Source organism: Lolium perenne, unplaced genomic scaffold (genome assembly GCF_019359855.2).
Source record: "Lolium perenne isolate Kyuss_39 unplaced genomic scaffold, Kyuss_2.0 unplaced51, whole genome shotgun sequence".
NCBI classification, from domain to species: domain Eukaryota; kingdom Viridiplantae; phylum Streptophyta; class Magnoliopsida; order Poales; family Poaceae; genus Lolium; species Lolium perenne.
In genome coordinates this window covers 313264-341248 of record NW_027249009.1, presented here as the reverse complement: position 1 = coordinate 341248, position 27985 = coordinate 313264, and the positions used below count along the sequence as shown (strand labels likewise).

General features: G+C 42.7%; 1 protein-coding gene and 1 long non-coding RNA gene across 2 annotated transcripts; both read right to left on the bottom strand.

Annotated features, from left to right (window-relative positions):
* Positions 1 to 16753: 16753 nt before the first annotated feature.
* LOC127322763 (uncharacterized) lies at positions 16754 to 17272 on the bottom strand. Its single transcript, XM_051351181.2, has one exon. The coding sequence runs from the start codon at positions 17270 to 17272 to the stop codon at positions 16754 to 16756; it is 519 nt and encodes a 172-aa protein (XP_051207141.2).
* Positions 17273 to 18296: 1024 nt separating this feature from the next.
* On the bottom strand, positions 18297 to 21531 carry LOC127322767 (uncharacterized). The gene is made up of 2 exons (XR_011750221.1): positions 21192 to 21531; positions 18297 to 19943 (listed from the first exon to the last, which is right to left on the bottom strand). It is a non-coding gene; the product is annotated as an uncharacterized lncRNA (long non-coding RNA).
* Between the last annotated feature and the right edge of the window lie 6454 nt (positions 21532 to 27985).

The following is a 27985-nucleotide window of genomic DNA, read 5'->3' as shown; positions in this document are numbered from 1 at the left end:
GATGCGCCGAGATTGGTTTGTTTGGGTTGAACGTGAGTTGTTGTTTATTCCATAAACCCTAGATACATATTTATAGTCCAGGGGACTTTCTAACGTGGGAATAATCCCACCGTGCACGAGACAAACTCTAACCTTTAATCTACGATACAATCTACTATAATTAAAGATACACGGGCAATCTAGCCCAAACTCAGCATAACAGGCCGATTCACGTAATTTTACCATGTATATTCTTCAAATCCATCTTGATCGTGGCCCACCTCTGACTCGGTAAAATATTGGTGATAACAACTCTTAACTACTTTCCTCTTCTAGATGATGCCTATAATCAATTTCGTCACCGTATCTTCTCTAATGTGACACCAACACCCTATCGTAGACATCCGTATCAGGGGCGTCTAGGACCTGGATAGCATCGGGATGAAATAGCCCATGCAAAACCGAACAGTAAAAACAAAAAAAACTTGTTTTTTTGCATACTTGTTTGTTACTTTGGGTTAGTCATTTTGGGGGTCGAGAGTTTCAACACGTGTGAGGGGATGTGTGCGTACACTAAAATTTATATAGATCGTGAGAAAGTGAAGTAATTTCATCTTAGATCCCAAAGAGATTTTCAATGCTTTCTAAACGGCCTCAATCGGAGCTTGTTCTTATTCATGTTGTTACTCTTAACTACTTCCCTCTTCTAGATGATGCCTATAATCAATTTCGACACCGTTTCTTCTCTAATGTGACACCAACACCCTATCGTAGACATCCGTATCAGGGGCGTCTAGGACCTGGATAGCATCGGGATGAAATAGCCCATGCAAAACCGAACAGTAAAAACAAAAAAAAAACTTTTGTTTTTTGCATACTTGTTTGTTACTTTGGGTTAGTCATTTTGGGGGTCGAGAGTTTCAACACGTGTGAGGGGATGTGTGCGTACACTAAAATTTATATAGATCGTGAGAAAGTGAAGTAATTTCATCTTAGATCCCAAAGAGATTTTCAATGCTTTCTAAACGGCCTCAATCGGAGCTTGTTCTTATTCATGTTGTTACTCTTAACTACTTCCCTCTTCTAGATGATGCCTATAATCAATTTCGACACCGTATCTTCTCTAATGTGACACCAACACCCTATCGTAGACATCCGTATCAGGGGCGTCTAGGACCTGGATAGCATCGGGATGAAATAGCCCATGCAAAACCGAACGGAAAACAAAAAAACGTTGTTTTTTGCATACTTGTTTGTTACTTTGGGTTAGTCATTTTGGGGGTCGAGAGTTTCAACACGTGTGAGGGGATGTGTGCGTACACTAAAATTTATATAGATCGTGAGAAAGTGAAGTAATTTCATCTTAGATCCCAAAGAGATTTTCAATGCTTTCTAAACGGCCTCAATCGGAGCTTGTTCTTATTCATGTTGTTACTCTTAACTACTTCCCTCTTCTAGATGATGCCTATAATCAATTTCGTCACCGTATCTTCTCTAATGTGACACCAACACCCTATCGTAGACATCCGTATCAGGGGCGTCTAGGACCTGGATAGCATCGGGATGAAATAGCCCATGCAAAACCGAACAGTAAAAACAAAAAAAAAACTTTTGTTTTTTGCATACTTGTTTGTTACTTTGGGTTAGTCGTTTTGGGGGTCGAGAGTTTCAACACGTGTGAGGGGATGTGTGCGTACACTAAAATTTATATAGATCGTGAGAAAGTGAAGTAATTTCATCTTAGATCCCAAAGAGATTTTCAATGCTTTCTAAACGGCCTCAATCGGAGCTTGTTCTTATTCATGTTGTTACTCTTAACTACTTCCCTCTTCTAGATGATGCCTATAATCAATTTCGTCACCGTATCTTCTCTAGTGTGACACCAACACCCTATCGTAGACATCCGTATCTGGGGCGTCTAGGACCTGGATAGCATCGGGATGAAATAGCCCATGCAAAACCGAACAGTAAAAACAAAAAAAACTTGTTTTTTTTTTGCATACTTGTTTGTTACTTTGGGTTAGTCATTTTGGGGGTCGAGAGTTTCAACACGTGTGAGGGGATGTGTGCGTACACTAACATTTATATAGATCGTGAGAAAGTGAAGTAATTTCATTTTAGATCCCAAAGAGATTTTCAATGCTTTCTAAACGGCCTCAATCGGAGCTTGTTCTTATTCATGTTGTTACTCTTAACTACTTCCCTCTTCTAGATGATGCCTATAATCAATATCCTCACCGTATCTTCTCTAATGTGACACCAACACCCTATCGTAGACATCCGTATCAGGGGCGTCTAGGACCTGGATAGCATCGGGATGAAATAGCCCATGCAAAACCGAACAGTAAAAACAAAAAAAACTTGTTTTTTTTGCATACTTGTTTGTTACTTTGGGTTAGTCATTTTGGGGGTCGAGTGTTTCAACACGTGTGAGGGGATGTGTGCGTACACTAAAATTTATATAGATCGTGAGAAAGTGAAGTAATTTCATCTTAGATCCCAAAGAGATTTTCAATGCTTTCTAAACGGCCTCAATCGGAGCTTGATCTTATTCATGTTGTTACTCTTAACTACTTCCCTCTTCTAGATGATGCCTATAATCAATTTCGTCACCGTATCTTCTCTAATGTGACACCAATACCCTATCGTAGACATCCGTATCAGGGGCGTCTAGGACCTGGATAGCATCGGGATGAAATAGCCCATGCAAAACCGAACAGTAAAAAAAAAAAAAAAAAACTTGTGTTTTTTGCATACTTGTTTGTTACTTTGGGTTAGTCGTTTTGGGGGTCGAGAGTTTCAACACGTGTGAGGGGATGTGTGCGTACACTAAAATTTATATAGATCATGAGAAAGTGAAGTAATTTCATCTTAGATCCCAAAGAGATTTTCAATGCTTTCTAAACGGCCTCAATCGGAGCTAGTTCTTATTCATGTTGTTACTCTTAACTACTTCCCTCTTCTAGATGATGCCTATAATCAATTTCGTCACCGTATCTTCTCTAATGTGACACCAACACCCTATCGTAGACATCCGTATCTGGGGCGTCTAGGACCTGGATAGCATCGGGATGAAATAGCCCATGCAAAACCGAACAGTAAAAACAAAAAAAACTTGTTTTTTTTGCATACTTGTTTGTTACTTTGGGTTAGTCAGTTTGGGGGTCGAGAGTTTCAACACGTGTGAGGGGATGTGTGCGTACACTAAAATTTATATAGATCGTGAGAAAGTGAAGTAATTTCATCTTAGATCCCAAAGAAATTTTCAATGCTTTCTAAACGGCCTCAATCGGAGCTTGTTCTTATTCATGTTGTTACTCTTAACTACTTCCCTCTTCTAGATGATGCCTATAATCAATTTCGTCACCGTATCTTCTCTAATGTGACACCAACACCCTATCGTAGACATCCGTATCTGGGGCGTCTAGGACCTGGATAGCATCGGGATGAAATAGCCCATGCAAAACCGAACAGTAAAAACAAAAAAAAAACTTGTGTTTTTTGCATACTTGTTTGTTACTTTGGGTTAGTCGTTTTGGGGGTCGAGAGTTTCAACACGTGTGAGGGGATGTGTGTGTACACTAAAATTTATATAGATCGTGAGAAAGTGAAGTAATTTCATCTTAGATCCCAAAGAGATTTTCAATGCTTTCTAAACGGCCTCAATCGGAGCTTGTTCTAATTCATGTTGTTACTCTTAACTACTTCCCTCTTCTAGATGATGCCTATAATCAATTTCGTCACCGTATCTTCTCTAATGTGACACCAACACCCTATCGTACACAACCGTATCAACGTCGTCTAGGACCTGGATAGCATCGGGATGAAATAACCCATGCAAAACCGAACAGTAAAAAACAAAAAAAACTTGTTTTTTGCATACTTGTTTGTTACTTTGGGTTAGTCATTTTGGGGGTCGAGAGTTTCAACACGTGTGAGGGGATGTGTGCGTACACTAAAATTTATATAGATCGTGAGAAAGTGAAGTAATTTCATCTTAGATCCCAAAGATATTTTCAATGCTTTCTAAACGGCCTCAATCGGAGCTTGTTCTTATTCATGTTGTTACTCTTAACTACTTCCCTCTTCTAGATGATGCCTATAATCAATTTCATCACCGTATCTTCTCTAATGTGACACCAACACCCTATCGTAGACATCCGTATCAGGGGCGTCTAGGACCTGGATAGCATCGGGATGAAATAGCCCATGCAAAACCGAACAGTAAAAACAAAAAAACTTGTTTTTTTTGCATACTTGTTTGTTACTTTGGGTTAGTCATTTTGGGGGTCGAGAGTTTCAACACGTGTGAGGGGATGTGTGCGTACACTAAAATTTATATAGATCGTGAGAAAGTGAAGTAATTTCATCTTAGATCCCAAAGAGATTTTCAATGCTTTCTAAACGGCCTCAATCGGAGCTTGTTCTTATTCATGTTGTTACTCTTAACTACTTCCCTCTTCTAGATGATGCCTATAATCAATTTCGTCACCGTATCTTCTCTAATGTGACACCAACACCCTATCGTAGACATCCGTATCAGGGGCGTCTAGGACCTGGATAGCATCGGGATGAAATAGCCCATGCAAAACCGAACAGTAAAAACAAAAAAAAACGTGTGTTTAATGCATACTTGGTTTGAACTTAGGGTCAGTCGTGTTTGGGGTCGAGAGTTTCAACACGTGTGAGGGGATGTGTGCGTACACTAAAATTTATATAGATCGTGAGAAAGTGAAGTAATTTCATCTTAGATCCCAAAGAGATTTTCAATGCTTTCTAAACGGCCTCAATCGGAGCTTGTTCTTATTCATGTTGTTACTCTTAACTACTTCCCTCTTCTAGATGATGCCTATAATCAATTTCGTCACCGTATCTTCTCTAATGTGACACCAACACCCTATCATGAGACATCCGTATACAGGCGTCTAGGACCTGGATAGCATCGGGATGAAATAGCCCATGCAAAACCGAACAGTAAAAACAAAAAAAAACTTGTTTTTTTTGCATACTTGTTTGTTACTTTGGGTTAGTCATTTTGGGGGTCGAGAGTTTCAACACGTGTGAGGGGATGTGTGCGTACACTAAAATTTATATAGATCGTGAGAAAGTGAAGTAATTTCATCTTAGATCCCAAAGAGATTTTCAATGCTTTCTAAACGGCCTCAATCGGAGCTTGTTCTTATTCATGTTGTTACTCTTAACTACTTCCCTCTTCTAGATGATGCCTATAATCAATTTCGTCACCGTATCTTCTCTAATGTGACACCAACACTCTATCGTAGACATCCGTATCAGGGGCGTCTAGGACCTGGATAGCATCGGGATGAAATAGCCCATGCAAAACCGAACAGTAAAAACAAAAAAAACTTGTTTTTTTTGCATACTTGTTTGTTACTTTGGGTTAGTCATTTTGGGGTCGAGAGTTTCAACACGTGTGAGGGGATGTGTGCGTACACTAAAATTTATATAGATCGTGAGAAAGTGAAGTAATTTCATCTTAGATCCCAAAGAGATTTTCAATGCTTTCTAAACGGCCTCAATCGGAGCTTGTTCTTATTCATGTTGTTACTCTTAACTACTTCCCTCTTCTAGATGATGCCTATAATCAATTTCGTCACCGTATCTTCTCTAATGTGACACCAACACCCTATCGTAGACATCCGTATCTGGGGCGTCTAGGACCTGGATAGCATCGGGATGAAATAGCCCATGCAAAACCGAACAATAAAAACAAAAAAAACTTGTTTTTTTTGCATACTTGTTTGTTACTTTGGGTTAGTCATTTTGGGGGTCGAGAGTTTCAACACGTGTGAGGGGATGTGTGCGTACACTAAAATTTATATAGATCGTGAGAAAGTGAAGTAATTTCATCTTAGATCCCAAAGAGATTTTCAATGCTTTCTAAACGGCCTCAATCGGAGCTTGTTCTTATTCATGTTGTTACTCTTAACTACTTCCCTCTTCTAGATGATGCCTATAATCAATTTCGTCACCGTATCTTCTCTAATGTGACACCAACACCCTATCGTAGACATCCGTATCAGGGGCGTCTAGGACCTGGATAGCATCGGGATGAAATAGCCCATGCAAAACCGAACAGTAAAAACAAAAAAAAAAACTTGTGTTTTTTGCATACTTGTTTGTTACTTTGGGTTAGTCGTTTTGTGGGTCGAGAGTTTCAACACGTGTGAGGGGATGTGTGCGTACACTAAAATTTATATAGATCGTGAGAAAGTGAAGTAATTTCATCTTAGATCCCAAAGAGATTTTCAATGCTTTCTAAACGGCCTCAATCGGAGCTTGTTCTTATTCATGTTGTTACTCTTAACTACTTCCCTCTTCTAGATGATGCCTATAATCAATTTCGTCACCGTATCTTCTCTAATGTGACACCAACACCCTATCGTAGACATCCGTATCACAGGGCGTCTAGGACTGGATAGCATAGGGATGAAATAGCCCATGCAAAACCGAACAGTAAAAACAAAAAAAAACTTGTTTTTTGCATACTTGTTTGTTACTTTGGGTTAGTCATTTTGGGGGTCGAGAGTTTCAACATGTGTGAGGGGATGTGTGCGTACACTAAAATTTATATAGATCGTGAGAAAGTGAAGTAATTTCATCTTAGATCCCAAAGAGATTTTCAATGCTTTCTAAACGGCCTCAATCGGAGCTTGTTCTTATTCATGTTGTTACTCTTAACTACTTCCCTCTTCTAGATGATGCCTATAATCAATTTCGTCACCGTATCTTCTCTAATGTGACACCAACACTCTATCGTAGACATCCGTATCGGGCGTCTAGGACCTGGATAGCATCGGGATGAAATAGCCCATGCAAAACCGAACAGTAAAAACAAAAAAAACTTGTTTTTTTTGCATACTTGTTTGTTACTTTGGGTTAGTCATTTTGGGGGTCGAGAGTTTCAACACGTGTGAGGGGATGTGTGCGTACACTAAAATTTATATAGATCGTGAGAAAGTGAAGTAATTTCATCTTAGATCCCAAAGAGATTTTCAATGCTTTCTAAACGGCCTCAATCGGAGCTTGTTCTTATTCATGTTGTTACTCTTAACTACTTCCCTCTTCTAGATGATGCCTATAATCAATTTCGTCACCGTATCTTCTCTAATGTGACACCAACACCCTATCGTAGACATCCGTATCAGGGGCGTCTAGGACCTGGATAGCATCGGGATGAAATAGCCCATGCAAAACCGAACTGTAAAAACAAAAAAACTTGTGTTTTTTGCATACTTGTTTGTTACTTTGGGTTAGTCATTTTGGGGGTCGAGAGTTTCAACACGTGTGAGGGGATGTGTGCGTACACTAAAATTTATATAGATCGTGAGAAAGTGAAGTAATTTCATCTTAGATCCCAAAGAGATTTTCAATGCTTTCTAAACGGCCTCAATCGGAGCTTGTTCTTATTCATGTTGTTACTCTTAACTACCCTCTTCTAGATGATGCCTATAATCAATTTCGTCACCGTATCTTCTCTAATGTGACACCAACACCCAATCGTAGACATCCGTATCTGGGGCGTCTAGGACCTGGATAGCATCGGGATGAAATAGCCCATGCAAAACCGAACAGTAAAAACAAAAAAAAACTTGTTTTTTTTTGCATACTTGTTTGTTACTTTGGGTTAGTCATTTTGGGGGTCGAGAGTTTCAACACGTGTGAGGGGATGTGTGCGTACACTAAAATTTATATAGATCGTGAGAAAGTGAAGTAATTTCATCTTAGATCCCAAAGAGATTTTCAATGCTTTCTAAACGGCCTCAATCGGAGCTTGTTCTTATTCATGTTGTTACTCTTAACTACTTCCCTCTTCTAGATGATGCCTATAATAAATTTCTTCACCGTATCTTCTCTAATGTGACACCAACACCCTATCGTAGACATCCGTATCAGGGGCGTCTAGGACCTGGATAGCATCGGGATGAAATAGCCCATGCAAAACCGAACAGTAAAAACAAAAAAAACTTGTGTTTTTTGCATACTTGTTTGTTACTTTGGGTTAGTCGTTTTGGGGGTCGAGAGTTTCAACACGTGTGAGGGGATGTGTGCGTACACTAAAATTTATATAGATCGTGAGAAAGTGAAGTAATTTAATCTTAGATCCCAAAGAGATTTTCAATGCTTTCTAAACGGCCTCAATCGGAGCTTGTTCTTATTCATGTTGTTACTCTTAACTACTTCCCTCTTCTAGATGATGCCTATAATCAATTTCGTCACCGTATCTTCTCTAATGTGACACCAACACCCTATCGTAGACATCCGTATCTGGGGCGTCTAGGACCTGGATAGCATCGGGATGAAATAACCCATGCAAAACCGAACAGTAAAAACAAAAAAAAACTTGTGTTTTTTGCATACTTGTTTGTTACTTTGGGTTAGTCGTTTTGGGGGTCGAGAGTTTCAACACGTGTGAGGGGATGTGTGCGTACATTAAAATTTATATAGATCGTGAGAAAGTGAAGTAATTTCATCTTAGATCCCAAAGAGATTTTCAATGCTTTCTAAACGGCCTCAATCGGAGCTTGTTCTTATTCATGTTGTTACTCTTAACTACTTCCCTCTTCTAGATGATGCCTATAATCCATTTTGTAAGCCCCAGGAGTAGGAAAACCCAGAGCGCGCAGGTAAGAGGGGTTTATGTGCATGAGGTCACTACAAAGGACCGTGAGGTCGCCTCGCATTCCCAAGCATATGGGTAGGCCAAGCAACCGCTCGACACGCCCATGCACACAACACCCACCTCTAAGGCTCACGATAGGCTTTCCAGGCCTGAGTGCTTCACCTTCCTGTGCACTTCACACATACACACACTGTGCACAGGATATGAGGGTAGAATACAGCTTGAATATCACAACATGACTATGTATGACACAAAAGATGGAAATAAGGTTCATATATATAGCAACGCTCTAATGAGCAAGATCCAAATGACACTCAGAGGACACATGTCCCAACATTACATCATACATAAGATAGCCAAATAGTGCAGTGCAGACAAGAACCAAATGGGACTAAGAGTCCGAAGATAATCAAGCGGTGTTCCCATAACCAACATGCCACAGTGCTGCTGCCTTAGGAACGATCACCTTTCACAGTAGATGAAGTCGTGGTAGTGAACTCGACAAAGTAGCCACTGCATCGCTCATCATCTGTCGTACCTGTTTGTCGAAAAGCGGGTTCCCGAAAAAGAGGGAGAAAAACGAGGGTAAGTACCAATGGCACGTACTTGCGAGACTAGACCAGCTATGCTCGCTGGTGGGCGGTATAAACTTCGCCCGGCTATATGTGGAGTTTAGCGGCAGCAAAGCAACTAACCAATAGAGACACGCTACAACATTCGTCTATTAGAGAAGGTGAGAGAGCGCATAATCTAGCAGTTCTATACTCTGCAAACAAAACCCAGCCAATGCGATCCCCCTTCGCCAAGAGGTATTGCAAAGGCACACACACTTTTGAAAGAGTTTTATTAGCAAATTATTAGCAACAAGCAAATATGGTGTAAGTTGTTCTATGATCGAGTTTAACATCTCCAAGTCGTCCATAACCGCGGACACGGCTTATCGATAAGATTTCACCCTGCAGGGATGCACTACTGTACCCATACACGCATGTCCGACTCCACAAGCAAGGGTTTTGGGAAAACTTGCCAGCGAAACCTCGCAACACAACCCCTCCCTTCACCACAGACCAAGTCCAAGAAGCCACCTATCTAGGTTAAATCCGTTTCAGAGCCCGATCGGAACTCCGACGCGGACCTAGCTGTTTGCGTCTACGGCTTTCGGATGGAAACAGTGCCCGCAGGATGAATCCATCCTCAGCAATACGTACCGCGCCTACGAGCGTGCAAGAGACAACGGGGTTACAAGGCACAAAAGGCTTCCCCAAAAGTAACACCATAACATCGGACCACAAAGAAACAAGCTTGCACGCCCGGGGGAAGCAAAACGTTACGAACTAGTTGTGGCACTTGGACGGTGGAAAGCGATTCAGGTAATAGGTCGAGGGGGGTCCCAGTGAAACCTCCCACGTGTGGTTAGTGCGCTCAGTCTTGGATCAGAAAACAAGAACTCGTCCTAATTATAAAATTGGACACAAGTGAGCCATGGTAAAACCAAATATACAGTTGACCCACCGATGCCTCTTCTTACCCATTTTAATATTAACATTAGGGTGAGCCATGAATATCTCCATCAACAGATATAGCAAGTAAAACAACTACCCAACAAGATATCCCGAACATTTCGAGATATCAACAAAACCCTAAACTCGCCTACGACTCGCAAAGCTGGCAAACAACAAACAATGGGTAGGGCGAGGAGGTGTAATTCGGTAATATAGGGTAACAGGTGGAATAGGACACGTGACACAACAGAATCGCAACATAGGGATAGCAATAGATCAAAAGAGCATGAAAAAAGTAAAATAGGTGAAGGGGTGGGCTCGCCTGTCAGATCAGAGGTAGAAGCACCGACACGATCCTCCAGGGGGAACTCTTACTCCTGCTCGTACTGCTCTGCGTCGGCGTCTACTCGAGAAGAACCAAAAGCACATACAAGAAAGTATAGCACAAATCAATACAAGTGCAATGCGCAATATGATGCATGATGACATGGCAAGATGGTTGGTGCAAGGCAAAATTAAGTGGGGTGCTCATATTTCACATGAAATGATAAACACCCACACATAACACTTAGTTCAATTTGCAATTTTAATTTGGGACAATTCAGAGATGATGCCAATGATGCATGAGAATGCAAGATTTGAAATCCTCTCACTTTTATGAAGAAAAAGGATATATAATTTGCACAATTTGGATTTGTAATTTGAGAGGTATGAATTATGTCATATTAACCAAATTAATTCAGATTTTAATTATGTCCAAATTTTTAATTATTCAAAAGCCAAAATAAACTTCATATTTGGAAGGTACATAAATTGCTGATCAATTTGGATATAAGGTTTGTATGATTTGGATTTAGGAAAAGCAAAAATTAAATAGTTTGAAATTGGTCAGGGAACAAAAACAGAAATTGTAAAACTGAAAAGGAAGACTACGAACTGAAATTTTGACAGAAACTATTGCTGTAGACAGTGAACTTGCACGAAATTTAAAGCAAACGCCACGACGAAACTGGGCGTCCGTTTGAGCGAAACCAAACACTGGAGTGAAACTGGATGTGGGGAGCATCGAATGGATCCATTGGCTCGTGCTGGAAAGGTGTGAAACATCGGTGAGATTCGACGGAAAACGAATCCGTGATGACAGCGAGGAACAGCGCAAAATCAACAACTTCACGGGTTGATCTTGCGTCGTTGTGGGCGTCGCGTCCGAGCATCGTCTTGGGATGAAGCCAGAAGCAAAGTTGAAGCTGGTGGTGGTGTGCTTCGAATGGTGTAGCTAGCTGGTGCTGAGGTGGTGTGTGCCACCGGCGGCGTTCGTTGGAAAAAGGGACCGCGACATGTGAGAGAAACAGCGTAACTGAACCAGTTTTTAGACCTGACTTCGCTCGAAGATTGCGTCGTCTACAGCCGATGAAAACGAGTGCCTCCAAAACGAAAATTGTAGCCCTCACTCCCAGCTATCCAACTATGTGAAGAGCGCGTGCTGGCGTGGCCGGTGCTGGCTGTGAGGTCGGTCGGAAGATGGGGTGCCGGGATGCAAAACTGTGCCGGTTTTTGATTTCGATTTCGTTTTTGAAATCGTATCTCCTTCTCAACTAGAACCAGAGATCCAAGAGCACGTGCAGGGGATGAAGGAAAGGTGGCTGCTCACCCTGGGGGTCGCCGTTGAAGAGGAGGATGCGGCTGGGGAGGTGCCGGCGACGAGGACGAAGGGGTGGCCTGGGAGGTAGACGATGGAGGGGCTCGGGTTGCGTCTGCCTTGGCGTTCTTGGAGCTCCGGGAAGAGGTGCAGGTCGAAGAGGAGGCGACGTGGACGCGCCCCTGGTGCTCAGGTATAGACTAGGCTGGCCATGGCCATGGTGGTGGTGGACGGCGACGTGTGCTGGGTTTGCACCGAGCGGAAGAGATGGTGGCGGCGGCTACTGTTTGGAGGAGGAGGAAGAGGGGAAGGTAGGGTTGCTGCTGTTGCTTAAGAGGGAAGGTTGGTGGCCGGTCTTGAGGAAAGGGAAAAAGTGGAGGAAGCAGGTGGGATATAGCAGAGCACGCAACCCTCGTTCTCATGTACGGAGAAGCAAGGAGCAGGGCGCTGCCTTTGTCGTTCCAGGAAAGCAAGAAAAGAGGTCATATGGGCTTGCTCCAGGAAGAGAAAAGAGAGCTTGGGATGATTTCTTTTTATTTCTTTTATTCCTTTTTCTTTCTCAGATTTTATTTGGACCATTGGAAAAAAAGTTTGGATTTGAAACAAAGGTAGAGACAAGTGAGAGGAATAGTTTCAACATAAATATTTTTATTTGGAAACAAGACAAAACATTTCGAACATTGCAAATACATGCTTAAGTTGATTAATTGCAAAGTAAGATATTAAAGAGCGGGGTTTAATATCAACCCATGTTTACTAGAAAAATTTGGCATGACCTTTTTGAATAAGCTCAAGCGGTAGGATAGGTTTAGGCTTTGGCTTTTCTTGTAACATCACAAGGGATGTAGCAAGAGGAAGAAACAAGAGAGAGAGAAAGGAAGGAAGAACAAGCACATAAACATAGCAACAAAACCAAATGCAAATTTTATTAAAAACCAAAGGTGACATGATATGACATGCATGATGCAAAGATGATGCATAAACATGGTAAGGTAAAGATGGTAGCTCACTTAGGATGTTACAAACGCCCCCCCTTGAAGGAATCGCGCCCCGAGATTCTCAGGAAGAAGAGAAGAAGGTAGGGTACTCGGAACGGAGTTGATCTTCCCGCTCCCAAGTTGCTTCTTTATCGGAATGGTGCGACCACTGCACCTTGAGAAACTTGACAGAGTTGTTGCGAGTACGGCGTTCAGCTTCATCAAGAATCCGAACGGGATGCTCTTTGTAGGAGAGGTCTTCTTGGAGGTCAATGGACTCGTGATCAACTGCACGGTCCGGATCTTTGAAGCACTTCTTGAGCTGTGACACATGGAAGACATCGTGCACTTTTGAGAGCTTCTCAGGAAGTTCAAGGAGGTAAGCGACTTCACCACGCTTTGCTAGAACTTTGAAGGGACCAATGTATCTTGGCGCCAGTTTGCCTTTGATACCAAAACGATGAGTGCCCCTCATAGGAGTAACACGAAGGTAGGCTTGATCACCAGGATGATATAACATATCACGGTGCTTGCTATCATAATAGCTTTTCTGCCGAGATTGTGCTATCTTCAGATTGTCACGAATGATTCGCACCTTTTCTTCAGCCTCGTTGATGACATCGGGGCCAAAGATTTGCCTTTCACCGGTTTCAGACCAGTTTAGAGGTGTTCTGCATTTGCGACCATAGAGAGCTTCGAAAGGTGCCATGCCCAAACTGGCTTGATAGCTGTTGTTGTAAGAGAACTCAGCGAATGGAAGGCATTCTTCCCATTTCATGCCGAAGGAGATAACACAGGCACGGAGCATGTCCTCGAGAATCTGATTGACTCTTTCGACTTGCCCACTCGTTTGCGGATGGTAAGCTGTGCTGAAGAGCAGATTAGTTCCCATAGCTTTCTGAAAGCTTGCCCAAAACCTGGAAGTGAAGATACTTCCGCGATCAGAGCTTATTTCCAAGGGAACACCATGAAGAGAAACAATCTTTGCAGTGTAGAGCTCAGCCAACTGACTAGCAGATATTGTCTCTTTGACAGGAAGGAAGTGAGCAACCTTGGAAAGACGGTCGATCACCACGAAGATAGCATCATTGCCTTTGCGAGACTTTGGAAAACCAGTTATGAAGTCCATCTCAATCTTATCCCATTTCCACTCAGGAATCTTCAGGGGTTGGAGGACACCGGCAGGTCTCTGATGTTCTGCTTTGACACGGCGACAGACATCACACTCTGAGACATAGCGAGCAATATCACTTTTCATCCTAGTCCACCAATAGGTAGACTTGATGTCGAGATACATCTTTGTGCTGCCAGGATGGATAGAAAGAGGAGTGTCATGAGCTTCCTTGAGAATGAGGCTTCTGAGGTTTGGATCCTTCGGAACAACGATTCGACCTTGGAAGAAGAGAGTTCCTTTGTCGTCGATAGAGAAAGACTTGTACTTGGGCTTGTGCATGTTCTCTTTGATGTTTTTGATACAACCATCTCTTAACTGTCCGGTTCGTATCTTATCTTCAAGAGTTTGCGTGATCACCAAGTTTGCCAGGTAGCCTTGGGGAACAAGCTCAAGATTCAATTTCCTGAATTCTTCATAAAGAGCAGGTTGACTTTCTTGAATCATGAGGTTGTTGCAATAGGACTTGCGACTAAGGGCGTCAGCCATGACATTAGCTTTGCCTGGAGTGTAGCTGATAGACAGATCAAAGTCCTTGATGGTTTCCATCCATCTCGTTTGACGGAGGTTCAAGTTGGGTTGGGTGAAGATGTATTTGAGACTCTTGTGGTCGGTGAAGATCTCACATTTGTTGCCCAACAAGTATTGGCGCCATGTTATTAAAGCATGTAACATGGCTGCAAGCTCAAGATCATGTGTGGGATAGTTGAGTTCATGCTTTTTCAACTGACGAGAAGCATACGCCACAACTTGACGTTCTTGCATGAGGACAGCGCCTAGCCCATGAAGAGAGGCATCACAGAATATCTGGAAAGGTTTAGAAGTATCTGGAAGAACAAGGACAGGTGTGGAAGTGAGCTTCTGCTTGAGGAGATCAAAACTTGCTTGGCATTGAGGAGACCAAAGGAACTTCTTGTCTTTATTCAGGAGATCTGTAAGAGGCTTGGCGATCTTGGAGAAATTCTCAACAAAGCGGCGGCAGTAACTTGCCAAACCGAGGAAACTTCTCACTTGCTTGACATTCTTCGGAGGAAGCCATTCAACGATTGCCTTGACGGTTTCAGGATTGACAGCAATGCCTTTTCCAGAAATGACATGGCCAAGATAGACGACTTGAGGAAGCCAGAATTCACATTTAGAGAACTTGGCATAGAGACGATGTTCACGAAGCTTCATGAGGATGAGGCGAAGATGCTCTTCATGCTCCTCATTGGACTTGGAATAGACAAGGATATCATCGAGATAGACTACCACAAACTTGTCGAGGTACTCCATGAAAATGTAGTTCATCAACCGAGAGAAAGTGGCAGGAGCATTGGTGAGACCAAAGGACATGACAGTGTATTCATAGAGGCCATAGCGAGTTTTGAAGGCTGTCTTGGGTACATCCTCTTTGCGGATTTTGATTTGGTGATAACCGCTTCTCAAATCCATCTTAGAGAACACAGTTGCACCCGCAAGCTGATCAAAGAGTTCATTGATGCGAGGAAGAGGATATGTATTCTTGATCGTTTTCTCATTGAGAGGGCGGTAGTCAACCACCAGTCGATCAGTTTTATCCTTTTTCTTGACGAAGATGGTAGGACATCCCCATGGAGAAGTGCTTGGCTGAATGAAACCAAGTTTTGGCAACTCATCAAGCTGCTTTTTGAGTTCAGCCAACTCATTTGGACCCATCTTATAAGGCCGCTTTGAGATAGGAGCTGTTCCAGGCTCTAGTTCAATGACGAACTCAACAGCCCTGTCAGGTGGCATACCTGGAAGTTCTTCAGGAAAGACATCAGGAAAGTCGCAAACCACCGGTATAGACTCAAGTTCCGGAAGAGAGCTAGGATTCAAAGCGAAGAGCTGAACGGAAGGTGTCTCAGAAGGTGAATAGACTATGTGGCCTGTCGAAGTAGGAAGGGAAACTGAATGATTGGCACAATCGATTACAGCTTTGTTGGCCGTCAACCAATCCATGCCGAGAATGACATCAATGTCTGAACTGCCGAGAGCTATGAGTGAAGCAAGAAACATATAGCTTCCGATGAGAATTTGATTCCCATGGCTTATCTTGGAAACTGTCATCTGCGCTCCCGGGGAGTTCACCGTGAGGTTATTGGGCAGTGGAACCATAGGTAACTCATACCTTTGAACAAAACTTGAGGAGACGAAAGAAAGTGCCGCTCCTGTATCAAACAGAACTTTTGCTGGGATCGAGTTCACAGGAAGAACACCAAGCACGATGTCAGGTGCCCTTTTTGCTTGTACAGCTGTGACATTGTTCACCCATACACTTCTCGTACCAGGCTTATTGTTATAGTTGAAAGCCTTTGACGGAGCAGGAACACGAACCATCGCCTTTGTTGGAGGGCAAGGTTGTATTGGAGGATGCTTGTTTTGGGGACAGTGAATTGAAATATGTCCCGGATCACCGCACTTGAAACATGCTCTTGAGGAAGGATTAGGACCCATTGGTCTTGCTAGAATTTCAGAACTAGGCCTTTGCTGAGCATCAACACAGTGACTTTGCTTAGCTTGACTGCCAGACCTTTGATGAACTTGAGAGCCCCTTGGAACAACAACAAGGGTGGGAGGGCGGGAAACAAAACCACTCGATTCAGGCATGTAGGTGGGTTGTGCAGGAGCAGCATAAGGAACCCAAATCCTACGTGTCCGAGGAGGCATAGCAGTTGCTGAGGAAGAAGCTGCTTCACGAGAGCGCTTACGAGACTCTTCTAGCATTGCACGACCATACTCTTCTTGGAGCGCTGTGTTAACGAGCTCCTCGAAGGTATTGCACTTGACCAAGAGTATAGCATACTTGATCTCTGGGTTCAGGCCTTTGCGAAACATGGCTTACTTTTTGGCATCTGTAGATACCTCATCTCCAGCATAACGAGCCAGTTTTAAGAAAGCATCTCTATAAGCCAGCACAGTGTTGCTGCCTTGAGACAAATTGCAAAACTCTTCTCGCTTTCTCTCCATGATGCTGTCAGGGATGTGATGACGCTTGAAGAGTAGCTGAAACTCATCCCAGGTAGTGATTGCATCTGGTGCTTTCATGAGAAGATGATTGTCCCACCATGCGGCTGAAACTCCACGAAGAAGATATGTCACATAAGGAACACGGTCCTCATCAGCCACATGTGTCACACTAATAGTCTTGTTCATCTCGCGTAACCAATCATCAGCATCAATTGGCTCTGCGGTGACATCAAAAGTGCGCGGGTTGAGCTGGAGAAACTCCTGAATAGTGACACGTGCATTGCCACCATTGATTCTGTCTTGGCTTATCTGCATCTGATTTAGGACTTGCGCCATTTTAACCAGAGCTTGGTCCACTTCAGGTGGAGGAACATCTTCACCACTCTCCATTCTGAGTAAGGACACCAAGGTTAGCACAATCATGGATAATGAAAAACCCAATATTAGTGCTTAACGGGAACTTCAGAAGATAACAAGAGACATGACATAGCTATCATCAATGTACATGGATTCAAGCACACGAGAGCTATCCATAGCATGTAGAAGGTTAGAACGATAACAACAAGAATATTTCACAAATCTCGCAAGATAGTGATATGTAGCTATACATAAGTTTAGCATTAACCAGTGTCAATAACTTGGGTCGTGTTGACACTAGTTATGCATATTGGAAGAGAACAACAAGGAAAGAGTTTGACGAAACAACTCCGGAGAAGGAAGGTTGATGTATGCACCGGAACAAAGAAGTGGTCGAGATAGCACCAAAACAACGGAGAGGGCATGTTGGCATGAAAATACCAACATTGCAAAAAGCATATTATATGGTGGAGATTGACAAAGGATGATAATGAAGCAACCATAGTACAGAAAATTTTGAAAAACACTTTTCCCTATGGCACTATGGTTTCCCCGAACACGTCCAAACCTAGGTGAAACAAGATAAGAATAGAGTAAAACCGTTACACTTCCTTACCAGAGGGTGGGTGGGTGGGGTAAGAAATAAAAGCAGAATTCCTACTCTCGCGCGCAATTTTTCCTATGTAACTACTAAAATATGAGTTTCTAGACACAACTTCGTCCGCTGCAAGGGCTCCTAAAGGCAGTCCTGCTCTGATACCAAGTCTGTAAGCCCCAGGAGTAGGAAAACCCAGAGCGCGCAGGTAAGAGGGGTTTATGTGCATGAGGTCACTACAAAGGACCGTGAGGTCGCCTCGCATTCCCAAGCATATGGGTAGGCCAAGCAACCGCTCGACACGCCCATGCACACAACACCCACCTCTAAGGCTCACGATAGGCTTTCCAGGCCTGAGTGCTTCACCTTCCTGTGCACTTCACACATACACACACTGTGCACAGGATACGAGGGTAGAATACAGCTTGAATATCACAACATGACTATGTATGACACAAAAGATGGAAATAAGGTTCATATATATAGCAACGCTCTAATGAGCAAGATCCAAATGACACTCAGAGGACACATGTCCCAACATTACATCATACATAAGATAGCCAAATAGTCTGGGTACAGACAAGAACCAAATGGGACTAAGAGTCCTGAAGATAATCAAGCGGTGTTCCCATAACCAACATGCCACAGGCTGCTGCCTTAGGAACGATCCTGCTACGCAACGAAGTCGTCGTCCGTGAACTCGACAAAGTAGCCACCTGCGTACTGCTCATCATCTGTTGTACCTGTTTGTCGAAAAGCGGGTTCCCGAAAAAGAGGGAGAAAAACGAGGGTAAGTACCAATGGCACGTACTTGCGAGACTAGACCAGCTATGCTCGCTGGTGGGCGGTATAAACTTCGCCCGGCTATATGTGGAGTTTAGCGGCAGCAAAGCAACTAACCAATAGAGACACGCTACAACATTCGTCTATTAGAGAAGGTGAGAGAGCGCATAATCTAGCAGTTCTATACTCTGCAAACAAAACCCAGCCAATGCGATCCCCCTTCGCCAAGAGGTATTGCATAGGCACACACACTTTTGAAAGAGTTTTATTAGCAAATTATTAGCAACAAGCAAATATGGTGTAAGTTGTTCTATGATCGAGTTTAACATCTCCAAGTCGTCCATAACCGCGGACACGGCTTATCGATAAGATTTCACCCTGCAGGGATGCACTACTGTACCCATACACGCATGTCTGACTCCACAAGCAAGGGTTTTGGGAAAACTTGCCAGCGAAACCTCGCAACACAACCCCTCCCTTCACCACAGACCAAGTCCAAGAAGCCACCTATCTAGGTTAAATCCGTTTCAGAGCCCGATCGGAACTCCGACGCGGACCTAGCTGTTTGCGTCTACGGCTTTCGGATGGAAACAGTGCCCGCAGGATGAATCCATCCTCAGCAATACGTACCGCGCCTACGAGCGTGCAAGAGACAACGGGGTTACAAGGCACAAAAGGCTTCCCCAAAAGTAACACCATAACATCGGACCACAAAGAAACAAGCTTGCACGCCCGGGGGAAGCAAAACGTTACGAACTAGTTGTGGCACTTGGACAGTGGAAGCAGTTCCGGTAATAGGTCGAGGGGGGTCCCAGTGAAACCTCCCACGTGTGGTTAGTGCGCTCAGTCTTGGATCAGAAAACAAGAACTCGTCCTAATTATAAAATTGGACACAAGTGAGCCATGGTAAAACCAAATATACAGTTGACCCACCGATGCCTCTTCTTACCCATTTTAATATTAACATTAGGGTGAGCCATGAATATCTCCATCAACAGATATAGCAAGTAAAACAACTACCCAACAAGATATCCCGAACATTTCGAGATATCAACAAAACCCTAAACTCGCCTACGACTCGCAAAGCTGGCAAACAACAAACAATGGGTAGGGCGAGGAGGTGTAATTCGGTAATATAGGGTAACAGGTGGAATAGGACACGTGACACAACAGAATCGCAACATAGGGATAGCAATAGATCAAAAGAGCATGAAAAAAGTAAAATAGGTGAAGGGGTGGGCTCGCCTGTCAGATCAGAGGTAGAAGCACCGACACGATCCTCCAGGGGGAACTCGTACTCCTGCTCGTACTGCTCTGCATCGGCGTCTACTCGAGAAGAACCAAAAGCACATACAAGAAAGTATAGCACAAATCAATACAAGTGCAATGCGCAATATGATGCATGATGACATGGCAAGATGGTTGGTGCAAGGCAAAATTAAGTGGGGTGCTCATATTTCACATGAAATGATAAACACCCACACATAACACTTAGTTCAATTTGCAATTTTAATTTGGGACAATTCAGAGATGATGCCAATGATGCATGAGAATGCAAGATTTGAAATCCTCTCACTTTTATGAAGAAAAAGGATATATAATTTGCACAATTTGGATTTGTAATTTGAGAGGTATGAATTATGTCATATTAACCAAATTAATTCAGATTTTAATTATGTCCAAATTTTTAATTATTCAAAAGCCAAAATAAACTTCATATTTGGAAGGTACATAAATTGCTGATCAATTTGGATATAAGGTTTGTATGATTTGGATTTAGGAAAAGCAAAAATTAAATAGTTTGAAATTGGTCAGGGAACAAAAACAGAAATTGTAAAACTGAAAAGGAAGACTACGAACTGAAATTTTGACAGAAACTATTGCTGTAGACAGTGAACTTGCACGAAATTTAAAGCAAACGCCACGACGAAACTGGGCGTCCGTTTGAGCGAAACCAAACACTGGAGTGAAACTGGATGTGGGGAGCATCGAATGGATCCATTGGCTCGTGCTGGAAAGGTGTGAAACATCGGTGAGATTCGACGGAAAACGAATCCGTGACGACAGCGAGGAACAGCGCAAAATCAACAACTTCACGGGTTGATCTTGCGTCGTTGTGGGCGTCGCGTCCGAGCATCGTCTTGGGATGAAGCCAGAAGCAAAGTTGAAGCTGGTGGTGGTGTGCTTCGAATGGTGTAGCTAGCTGGTGCTGAGGTGGTGTGTGCCACCGGCGGCGTTCGTTAGAAAAAGGGACCGCGACATGTGAGAGAAACAGCGTAACTGAACCAGTTTTTAGACCTGACTTCGCTCGAAGATTGCGTCGTCTACAGCCGATGAAAACGAGTGCCTCCAAAACGAAAATTGTAGCCCTCACTCCCAGCTATCCAACTATGTGAAGAGCGCGTGCTGGCGTGGCCGGTGCTGGCTGTGAGGTCGGTCGGAAGATGGGGTGCCGGGATGCAAAACTGTGCCGGTTTTTGATTTCGATTTCGTTTTTGAAATCGTATCTCCTTCTCAACTAGAACCAGAGATCCAAGAGCACGTGCAGGGGATGAAGGAAAGGTGGCTGCTCACCCTGGGGGTCGCCGTTGAAGAGGAGGATGCGGCGGGGGAGGTGCCGGCGACGAGGACGAAGGGGTGGCCTGGGAGGTAGACGATGGAGGGGCTCGGGTTGCGTCTGCCTTGGCGTTCTTGGAGCTCCGGGAAGAGGTGCAGGTCGAAGAGGAGGCGACGTGGACGCGCCCCTGGTGCTCAGGTATAGACTAGGCTGGCCATGGCCATGGTGGTGGTGGACGGCGACGTGTGCTGGGTTTGCACCGAGCGGAAGAGATGGTGGCGGCGGCTACTGTTTGGAGGAGGAGGAAGAGGGGAAGGTAGGGTTGCTGCTGTTGCTTAAGAGGGAAGGTTGGTGGCCGGTCTTGAGGAAAGGGAAAAAGTGGAGGAAGCAGGTGGGATATAGCAGAGCACGCAACCCTCGTTCTCATGTACGGAGAAGCAAGGAGCAGGGCGCTGCCTTTGTCGTTCCAGGAAAGCAAGAAAAGAGGTCATATGGGCTTGCTCCAGGAAGAGAAAAGAGAGCTTGGGATGATTTCTTTTTATTTCTTTTATTCCTTTTTCTTTCTCAGATTTTATTTGGACCATTGGAAAACAAGTTTGGATTTGAAACAAAGGTAGAGACAAGTGAGAGGAATAGTTTCAACATAAATATTTTTATTTGGAAACAAGACAAAACATTTCGAACATTGCAAATACATGCTTAAGTTGATTAATTGCAAAGTAAGATATTAAAGAGCGGGGTTTAATATCAACCCATGTTTACTAGAAAAATTTGGCATGACCTTTTTGAATAAGCTCAAGTGGTAGGATAGGTTTAGGCTTTGGCTTTTCTTGTAACATCACATGGGATGTAGCAAGAGGAAGAAACAAGAGAGAGAGAAAGGAAGGAAGAACAAGCACATAAACATAGCAACAAAACCAAATGCAAATTTTATTAAAAACCAAAGGTGACATGATATGACATGCATGATGCAAAGATGATGCATAAACATGGTAAGGTAAAGATGGTAGCTCACTTGGGATGTTACAAATTTCGTCACTGTATCTTCTCTAATGTGACACCAACACCCTATCGTAGACATCCGTATCTGGGGCGTCTAGGACCTGGATAGCATCGGGATGAAATAGCCCATGCAAAACCGAACAGTAAAAACAAAAAAAAAATTGTGTTTTTTGCATACTTGTTTGTTACTTTGGGTTAGTCGTTTTGGGGGTCGAGAGTTTCAACACGTGTGAGGGGATGTGTGCGTACACTAAAATTTATATAGATCGTGAGAAAGTGAAGTAATTTCATCTTAGATCCCAAAGAGATTTTCAATGCTTTCTAAACGGCCTCAATCGGAGCTTGTTCTTATTCATGTTGTTACTCTTAACTACTTCCCTCTTCTAGATGATGTCTATAATCAATTTCGTCACCGTATCTTCTCTAATGTGACACCAACACCCTATCGTAGACATCCGTATCTGGGGCGTCTAGGACCTGGATAGCATCGGGATGAAGTAGCCCATGCAAAACCGAACAGTAAAAATAAAAAAAACTTGTGTTTTTTGCATACTTGTTTGTTACTTTGGGTTAGTCATTTTGGGGGTCGAGAGTTTCAACACGTGTGAGGGTATGGTTAGTCGTTTTGGGGGTCGAGAGTTTCAACACGTGTGAGGGGATGTGTGCGTACATTAAAATTTATATAGATCGTGAGAAAGTGAAGTAATTTCATCTTAGATCCCAAAGAGATTTTCAATGCTTTCTAAACGGCCTCAATCGGAGCTTGTTCTTATTCATGTTGTTACTCTTAACTACTTCCCTCTTCTAGATGATGCTTATAATCAATTTCGTCACCGTATCTTCTCTAATGTGACACCAACACCCTATCGTAGACATCCGTATCTGGGGCGTCTAGGACCTGGATAGCATCGGGATGAAATAGCCCATGCAAAACCGAACAGTAAAAACAAAAAAAACTTGTTTTTTTTGCATACTTGTTTGTTACTTTGGGTTAGTCATTTTGGGGGTCGAGAGTTTCAACACGTGTGAGGGGATGTGTGCGTACACTAAAATTTATATAGATCGTGAGAAAGTGAAGTAATTTAGTCTTAGATCCCAAAGAGATTTTCAATGCTTTCTAAACGGCCTCAATCGGAGCTTGTTCTTATTCATGTTGTTACTCTTAACTACTTTCCTCTTCTAGATGATGCCTATAATCAATTTCGTCACCGTATCTTCTCTAATGTGACACCAACACCCTATCGTAGACGTCCGTATCAGGGGCGTCTAGGACCTGGATAGCATCGGGATGAAATAGCCCATGCAAAACCGAACAGTAAAAAAAAACTTGTGTTTTTTGCATACTTGTTTGTTACTTTGGGTTAGTCGTTTTGGGGGTCGAGAGTTTCAACACGTGTGAGGGGATGTGTGCGTACACTAAAATTTATATAGATCGTGAGAAAGTGAAGTAATTTCATCTTAGATCCCAAAGAGATTTTCAATGCTTTCTAAACGGCCTCAATCGGAGCTTGTTCTTATTCATGTTGTTACTCTTAACTACTTCCCTCTTCTAGATGATGCCTATAATCAATTTCGTCACCGTATCTTCTCTAATGTGACACCAACACCCTATCGTAGACATCCGTATCTAGGGCGTCTAGGACCTGGATAGCATCGGGATGAAATAACCCATGCAAAACCGAACAGTAAAAACAAAAAAAAACTTGTGTTTTTTGCATACTTGTTTGTTACTTTGGGTTAGTCGTTTTAGGGGTCGAGAGTTTCAACACGTGTGAGGGGATGTGTGCGTACATTAAAATTTATATAGATCGTGAGAAAGTGAAGTAATTTCATCTTAGATCCCAAAGAGATTTTCAATGCTTTCTAAACGGCCTCAATCGGAGCTTGTTCTTATTCATGTTGTTACTCTTAACTACTTCCCTCTTCTAGATGATGCCTATAATCAATTTCGTCACCGTATCTTCTCTAATGTGACACCAACACCCTATCGTAGACATCCGTATCTGGGGCGTCTAGGACCTGGATAGCATCGGGATGAAATAGCCCATGCAAAACCGAACAGAAAAAACAAAAAAAAAACTTGTGTTTTTTGCATACTTGTTTGTTACTTTGGGTTAGTCGTTTTGGGGGTCGAGAGTTTCAACACGTGTGAGGGGATGTGTGCATACACTAAAATTTATATAGATCGTGAGAAAGTGAAGTAATTTCATCTTAGATCCCAAAGAGATTTTCAATGCTTTCTAAACGGCCTCAATCGGAGCTTGTTCTTATTCATGTTGTTACTCTTAACTACTTCCCTCTTCTAGATGATGCCTATAACCAATTTCGTCACCGTATCTTCTCTAATGTGACACCAACACCCTATCGTAGACATCCGTATCTGGGGCGTCTAGGACCTGGATAGCATCGGGATGAAATAGCCCACGCAAAACCGAACAGTAAAAACAAACAAACTTGTGTTTTTTGCATACTTGTTTGTTACTTTGGGTTAGTCATTTTGGGGGTCGAGAGTTTCAACACGTGTGAGGGGATGGTTAGTCGTTTTGGGGGTCGAGAGTTTCAACACGTGTGAGGGGATGTGTGCGTACATTAAAATTTATATAGATCGTGAGAAAGTGAAGTAATTTCATCTTAGATCCCAAAGAGATTTTCAATGCTTTCTAAACGGCCTCAATCGGAGCTTGTTCTTATTCATGTTGTTACTCTTAACTACTTCCCTCTTCTAGATGATGCCTATAATCAATTTCGTCACCGTATCTTCTCTAATGTGACACCAACACCCTATCGTAGACATCCGTATCTGGGGCGTCTAGGACCTGGATAGCATCGGGATGAAATAGCCCATGCAAAACCGAATAGAGAAAACAAAAAAAACTTGTGTTTTTTGCATACTTGTTTGTTACTTTGGGTTAGTCCTTTTGGGGGTCGAGAGTTTCAACACGTGTGAGGGGATGTGTGCGTACACTAAAATTTATATAGATCGTGAGAAAGTGAAGTAATTTCATCTTAGATCCCAAAGAGATTTTCAATGCTTTCTAAACGGCCTCAATCGGAGCTTGTTCTTATTCATGTTGTTACTCTTAACTACTTCCCTCTTCTAGATGATGCCTATAACCAATTTCGTCACCGTATCTTCTCTAATGTGACACCAACACCCTATCGTAGACATCCGTATCTGGGGCGTCTAGGACCTGGATAGCATCGGGATGAAATAGCCCATGCAAAACCGAACAGTAAAAACAAAAAAAACTTGTGTTTTTTGCATACTTGTTTGTTACTTTGGGTTAGTCATTTTGGGGGTCGAGAGTTTCAACACGTGTGAGGGGATGGTTAGTCGTTTTGGGGGTCGAGAGTTTCAACACGTGTGAGGGGATGTGTGCGTACATTAAAATTTATATAGATCGTGAGAAAGTGAAGTAATTTCATCTTAGATCCCAAAGAGATTTTCAATGCTTTCTAAACGGCCTCAATCGGAGCTTGTTCTTATTCATGTTGTTACTCTTAACTACTTCCCTCTTCTAGATGATGCCTATAATCAATTTCGTCACCGTATCTTCTCTAATGTGACACCAACACCCTATCGTAGACATCCGTATCTGGGGCGTCTAGGACCTGGATAGCATCGGGATGAAATAGCCCATGCAAAACCGAACAGTAAAAACAAAAAAAAAACTTGTGTTTTTTGCATACTTGTTTGTTACTTTGGGTTAGTCGTTTTGGGGGTCGAGAGTTTCAACACGTGTGAGGGGATGTGTGCGTACACTAAAATTTATATAGATCGTGAGAAAGTGAAGTAATTTCATCTTAGATCCCAAAGAGATTTTCAATGCTTTCTAAACGGCCTCAATCGGAGCTTGTTCTTATTCATGTTGTTACTCTTAACTACTTCCCTCTTCTAGATGATGCCTATAATCAATTTCGTCACCGTATCTTCTCTAATGTGACACCAACACCCTATCGTAGACATCCGTATCTGGGGCGTCTAGGACCTAGATAGCATCGGGATGAAATAGCCCATGCAAAACCGAACAGTAAAAACAAAAAAAACTTGTGTTTTTTTGCATACTTGTTTGTTACTTTGGGTTAGTCATTTTGGGGGTCGAGAGTTTCAACACGTGTGAGGGGATGGTTAGTCGTTTTGGGGGTCGAGAGTTTCAACACGTGTGAGGGGATGTGTGCGTACATTAAAATTTATATAGATCGTGAGAAAGTGAAGTAATTTCATCTTAGATCCTAAAGAGATTTTCAATGCTTTCTAAACGGCCTCAATCGGAGCTTGTTCTTATTCATGTTGTTACTCTTAACTACTTTCCTCTTCTAGATGATGCCTATAACCAATTTCGTCACCGTATCTTCTCTAATGTGACACCAACACCCTATCGTAGACATCCGTATCTGGGGCGTCTAGGACCTGGATAGCATCGGGATGAAATAGCCCATGCAAAACCGAACAGTAAAAACAAAAAAGTTTTTGCATACTTGTTTGTTACTTTGGGTTAGTCATTTTGGGGGTCGAGAGTTTCAACACGTGTGAGGGGATGGTTAGTCGTTTTGGGGGTCGAGAGTTTCAACACGTGTGAGGGGATGTGTGCGTACATTAAAATTTATATAGATCGTGAGAAAGTGAAGTAATTTTATCTTAGATCCCAAAGAGATTTTCAATGCTTTCTAAACGGCCTCAATCGGAGCTTGTTCTTATTCATGTTGTTACTCTTAACTACTTCCCTCTTCTAGATGATGCCTATAATCAATTTCGTCACCGTATCTTCTCTAATGTGACACCAACACCCTATCGTAGACATCCGTATCAGGGGCGTCTAGGACCTGGATAGCATCGGGATGAAATAGCCCATGCAAACCCGAACAGTAAAAACAAAAAAAAAACTTGTGTTTTTTGCATACTTGTTTGTTACTTTGGGTTAGTCGTTTTGGGGGTCGAGAGTTTCAACACGTGTGAGGGGATGTGTGCGTACACTAAAATTTATATAGATCGTGAGAAAGTGAAGTAATTTCATCTTAGATCCCAAAGAGATTTTCAATGCTTTCTAAACGGCCTCAATCGGAGCTTGTTCTTATTCATGTTGTTACTCTTAACTACTTCCCTCTTCTAGATGATGCCTATAATCAATTTCGTCACCGTATCTTCTCTAATGTGACACCAACACCCTAGACATCCGTATCTGGGGCGTCTAGGACCTGGATAGCATTGGGATGAAATAGCCCATGCAAAACCGAACAGTAAAAACAAAAAAAACTTGTGTTTTTTGCATACTTGTTTGTTACTTTGGGTTAGTCATTTTGGGGGTCGAGAGTTTCAACACGTGTGAGGGGATGGTTAGTCGTTTTGGGGGTCGAGAGTTTCAACACGTGTGAGGGGATGTGTGCGTACATTAAAATTTATATAGATCGTGAGAAAGTGAAGTAATTTCATCTTAGATCCCAAAGAGATTTTCAATGCTTTCTAAACGGCCTCAATCGGAGCTTGTTCTTATTCATGTTGTTACTCTTAACTACTTCCCTCTTCTAGATGATGCCTATAATCAATTTCGTCACCGTATCTTCTCTAATGTGACACCAACACCCTATCGTAGACATCCGTATCTGGGGCGTCTAGGACCTGGATAGCATCGGGATGAAATAGCCCATGCAAAACCGAACAAGAAAACAAAAAAAAAACTTGTGTTTTTTGCATACATGTTTGTTACTTTGGGTTAGTCGTTTTGGGGCTCGAGAGTTTCAACACGTGTGAGGGGATGTGTGCGTACACTAAAATTTATATAGATCGTGAGAAAGTGAAGTAATTTCATCT